The sequence below is a fragment of the Coenobita brevimanus genome, chromosome 45 (genome assembly GCF_032717465.1).
Source record: "Coenobita brevimanus isolate Jiangsu-jjx chromosome 45, ASM3271746v2, whole genome shotgun sequence".
NCBI lineage: Eukaryota > Metazoa > Arthropoda > Malacostraca > Decapoda > Coenobitidae > Coenobita > Coenobita brevimanus.
The window spans coordinates 24827737-24832662 of NC_136998.1; the positions used below are offsets into that span (position 1 = coordinate 24827737).

General features: G+C 41.7%; 1 protein-coding gene across 1 annotated transcript in view; it reads left to right on the plus strand.

Annotated features, from left to right (window-relative positions):
• LOC145398375 (uncharacterized) overlaps positions 1-4218 on the plus strand; it is a 26152-nt gene extending 21934 nt beyond the window's left edge. The window contains exons 5-7 of the mRNA XM_080271255.1: positions 513-701; positions 3125-3222; positions 3815-4218. Of these exons, the coding sequence (XP_080127381.1) occupies positions 513-701; positions 3125-3222; positions 3815-3862 (335 nt within the window). The 3' untranslated portion in view covers positions 3863-4218. The remainder of the gene's footprint in view (positions 1-512; positions 702-3124; positions 3223-3814) is intronic.
• Positions 4219-4926: the final 708 nt, after the last annotated feature.

The window sequence follows — 4926 nt, forward strand, 5'->3', positions numbered from 1 at the left end:
ACTTATGGAGATTGGTGAAAGACAGTTTCGGAGACGTTCTAACTCAGATCCATTCTCCTACTGACACAGGCTTAGTTTAAGGAAGTTACATTATTTGCATTATTTTATTATTATTGGATGGGTTGAATCTACCAAAACCTGCATCAGATAGTACACTAAGATTTATATTCCTATGTTCTAAAATCTAAACCATTCGCACAGGCAAAGCAGCATCTGAGGCAGAGCCTTTCTTCCTCTCTCTCTGTCTCCCCGTTCTTTTCCCCTGTTCTCTGTCTTTCCCATTCTTCCTTTGTCTCCTTCACCTGCCCTTCTCCTTAACCCTCCACAGCCGAAGCAATAGATGAAGGAGAGTATTCACTACCTCTAACTGTCTACCAATTCCTCTCTCTTTTTCTCCGTCCTTTTTGTTTCCTCCGCTGTCTCCCTCTTTCCTCCTCCCTCTTTCAGATGCCTTCCCTGTCTCCCTCTTTTCTGCCCGCCTCTAATAACCCCATTCTCCGAACCCTGTACAGTCCACTTACCTTGTCCGGGGCCGCTTCTGTTACCCACGTGCCGGTCCAACTTGATAAGATGCCTCCAGAAAACAATACTCTGCGCAGACCTCACGGAAGAACTACTGGCCAAAATAAAGGAATTTTTGACAGAGTGCGTTGCAGAGTTGAAACTGGATGTGAACTTGGACCTTCTCGCTAAAATTACTGGTAATGTCGCTCTGTTTTATGCTGATTTTCATACTGTCACACGCTTTACACTGATTTCCACAGTGTCACTCTCTCTTACGCTGATTTTCATAATGTCACTCATTTTCAGTTGATTTTTAATTTGTCATTCTGTTTTAAGCTGATTTTCAAATTGCCACTTCGTTTTACGCTGAGAGTCATTTTGTCACTCTTGTCTTAAGCTGATTTTCAAATTGTTACAATGTTTTACGCTCATTGTCATATAGTCACTCTGTGGTAGGCTGATTTTCATACTCTGTTTTACCCTGTCTGTCATGCCACAGATTTATGTTATGTGATTGTTTTAATCTGGCTCTCATACCCATGCCATATGTTATGTGATTATTCTGGCTCCCATACCTTAGCTTTATGTTGTGTGATTCTGTTTTACTCTGGCTCTCGTACCCTAACTTAATGCTATGTGATACTGTTTTACTCTGGCTCTCATACCCTAACTTCATGTTATGTGATCCTGTTTTGCTCTGGCTCTCGTACCCTAACTTAATGCTATGTAAATCTGTTTTACTCTGGCTCTCATGCCCTAACTTGATGCTATGTGATTCATTTTACTTTGGCTTCCATACCCTAGCTTTATGTTATGTGATTCTGTTTTACTCTGACTCTCATATCCTAACCTAATGTTATGCAATTTTGTTTTACTCTGGCACCCATACCATAGTTTTATTTTATGCGATTCTGTTTTACTCTGGTTCCCATACCACAGCTTTATATTATTTTGGTAGCAGTACTATGACTATTCTGTTCTCACGACATGTTACTCATTCCAGGTTGGTGGTGCTGGAAAGCAGGAGAAAGCAACCTCAGTCACTCTCATTCTGCTTCTCAGCTATCGTATTTAATGCTCTACGTAAAGCAGTCTTAAAATTTTTCGTACTTTTCCTCTTCTTATTCACGGTTTACCCCAGCTGCTTCACTTCATGCCCTCACAGATTACTGGTAGAGTCGTTCTCTCATAGGCAACTTCATTCCAATTTGATTTATTCCATACACGCTTCTCACACTCCTGGATGGTCACACCTCTAGTTAAAAATCTGTTTCAGCACTATCCTTCTTCCTTCGTCTAGACCTCATCATTCCACTCATTAACTCCACTTCTGATCTGTATACTGTCATCAATCTCCTACCACACCTTCTCTCTATTGGCTATATCGTAACATTCCCGGATTTGCCCAGTCCATTGGACCACGTCTATTTTAACACGCACCTGGTCTTTCAAACTCTTTCAATGTCCTCTTTCACTCTGCAGAGTTATCTAACTCCACATACTGTACAGACTTGAAGCAGTTCATCATTAGCACTTCCCCCCTTTCTCGGTCCCTAATATTCAAAGATCGCTGCTTGCATCAGTACAGGACCATCAGGATCACTTTGCTTTCCTACCTGACCCCTTCTTGCCCATGCTTCACAGTGACATATATAATATGCCTCTTCTCCTATCCTACGACTTACTTCAGTTCCCTTGGTTCTATCTGGTGCTTGGCCACTTTTAAATTCCTAAAATACTATATTTCCTCCTATTCTTTTGCGATCAAGTTTACATAGCGTTCTACTCCATCTGTTTGTTAGATTTCATCACCTCGGCTTTTTTTGTATTCGCTAAACTTCTTCCCTTTAATATGAAGACTTATTTTCATTTTATTCTGGTAAACTGGATTCATCAAGAAGTTCAGTGTGGCGAATCTGTTTAATCTTCTGGCTTATTTGTTTTTATCTGTGGTGTGGAAAATATTTTAAATCTTCTGGTTAATTTGTTTTTCTTTGTGAGATGTAGAGTTCAGATAATGATAAGGTGATGACGATGTCGATGACGAAGATAGTCCACTGATTTCGAAAGAACTAGAGTGAGAAAGATTTATTCTCTCTGTCACAACCCCCTCCAACATTCCCCCACACGGCTCACCTGCCTTGCCCTGCTCTGCCTTCCTCTAAATTATGTTGCTCTTCCCTGTCTTCCTCTTCGTTACCCTGCCCTTCCTTCTTCTTCATTACCCTGTCCTGCACTCCTCTTCATTACCCTGCCCTGCATTCCTCTTCATTACCCTGCCCTGCCTTCCTTTTCATTAAGCTGCCCTGCATTCCTCTTCATTACCCTGCCCTGCATTCCTCTTCATTACCCTGCCCTGCATTCCTCTTCATTACCCTGCCCTGCATTCCTCTTCATTACCCTGCCCTGCATTCCTCTTCATTACCCTTCATTACATTTCTCTTCATTACCCTACCCTGCCTTTGTCTTCATTACCCTGCCCTGCATTCATCTTCATTACCCTACCCTGCCTTCCTCATCATTACCCTGCCCTGTCCTGCACTGTCCTGCGTCCTTTCAACACCAGGAAGCCTCTCTAATCACTTGACCTAATCGACCATCTCCCTTTCCTCTACCACAGTCGACACATCAAGTTCAGCGAACTTGCAAGTCTTGGTAGATATCTTCGGCACAAACCTCGTGGACGTCCTCCTGTGTTTGCTGAAGAAGGCTGGCGAAGTGAGTACGATGGATAGATATAGAAATATTAATGGGAGGAGAGAGAGAGAGAGAGAGAGAGAGAGAGAGTCTGATATTTTTTATTTTAAATTAATATAAATGTGTTTTACGAAGCTTACTTTCACGATCATTATCACTTTTGCAGAAATTTTACTTTGTTATATTGTAGTCGTTCTAAACTGAAAAAAAAAAAATCAACAACCCCTGTAACTTCTCTCTCTCTCTCTCTCTCTCTCTCTCTCTCTCTAATATGAAAAAAAAGGTCCAAAACCCCCTATAACTTATCTACCTTTCTAACCTAAGAAAAAAGATCTATATCTACTATAACTCCTCTCTCTCTCTCTCTCTCTCGCTCTCTCTCTAAAATGAAAAAAAAAGGTCCAAAATCCCTTATAAGTTATCTACCTTGCTAACCTGAGAAAAAAAATCCGTATCTCCTATAACCACCCTCTCTCTCTCTCTCTCTCTCTCTCTCTCTCTCACCTGAAAAAGATCTGTAAACCGTATATATTCTCTCTCTCTCTCTCTCTCTCTAACCTGAAATTAAAATCCATAACCCCTATAACTATCTCTCTCTCTCTCTCCCCAACAGCTCACCGCCTTCTTCGACTGCTTAAAGACTGGAATTTTTCCTCTATGAACACATGGAACCCGCTGAACCGACCTGAACCCACGTGAACCGGAACTAAGACCTATGTCCATTCTGTGTGTGTGTGTGTGTGTGTGTGTGTGTGTGTAATTCACCGGGTCGGTCAGAATCACTTGATGGTCGTGATCGTCAGCATTTTACCCTCCCGGAAGGGAGCTGAGAGCTCATGTAGTCCGATCTAAGGGCAAGGCTGTGACCTTCACACACCCACACACCCGTCCCCTTGCTCAAGGGGGACAGTAACCACCCACTTCGCCAGTGAAACTTTTCGCAACCTGAGCGAGGCGCGAACTCCCGTCTACCAGATGGCAAGCGAGAACGTTACCATTGCGCCAGCGAGCGGTGTGTGTGTGTGCGAGTGTGTATGTGAATAAATCCAAAGCAGCATCTTACACTGTTTTTATTACCTGACATTTTTTTTTTTTATAAATAACAGAACGGAGGAAGGAAAAACAAATGAGTAAAAAACAATAATCCATACACCAGATTACTGGTGTCCTCTGTTCATAAAATATCTGTAACAGTTAGACTTGAACAGTTGTGGGTTGAAATTTGGAGGAAAACAACTCTGGGGAAGCGAGTTCCAGAGAGATGCAGTTCGGGGAATGAAAGAATTCTGATAGGCAGAAGTTCTGCAATATGGCTGAGTGACATTCCAGTCATGAGCGCTACCAGATGCCCGTGTAGCACAAGGGAAGACATGGAGAGGTGGCACCATGGACGCAACTTCGTATGAGCATTTGCCAAAAAAATATCTGTAAAATAACGCAAGGGAGGCAACATTCCTTCTTACCTGCAGGGGAGGTAGTTTATATGTAATGGCAGGGTTGTTAATGATTCTAACAGCTTTATTCTGAATTTTGTCTAGTTGTCTTAATGCAACACAGATCATAATCATTTTTTTCCTAGTTTAAAATAAAGATAATTTCAGTGATAAAAAGTTTCATATAGATTCATTTCCACTAGAACCATGAGGAAAGGTTAAGTGAATAGATAGATAGATAGATAGATGTAATTCCCTTTTCAACATAACCCTTAATGGTAGTTCTTCAAGG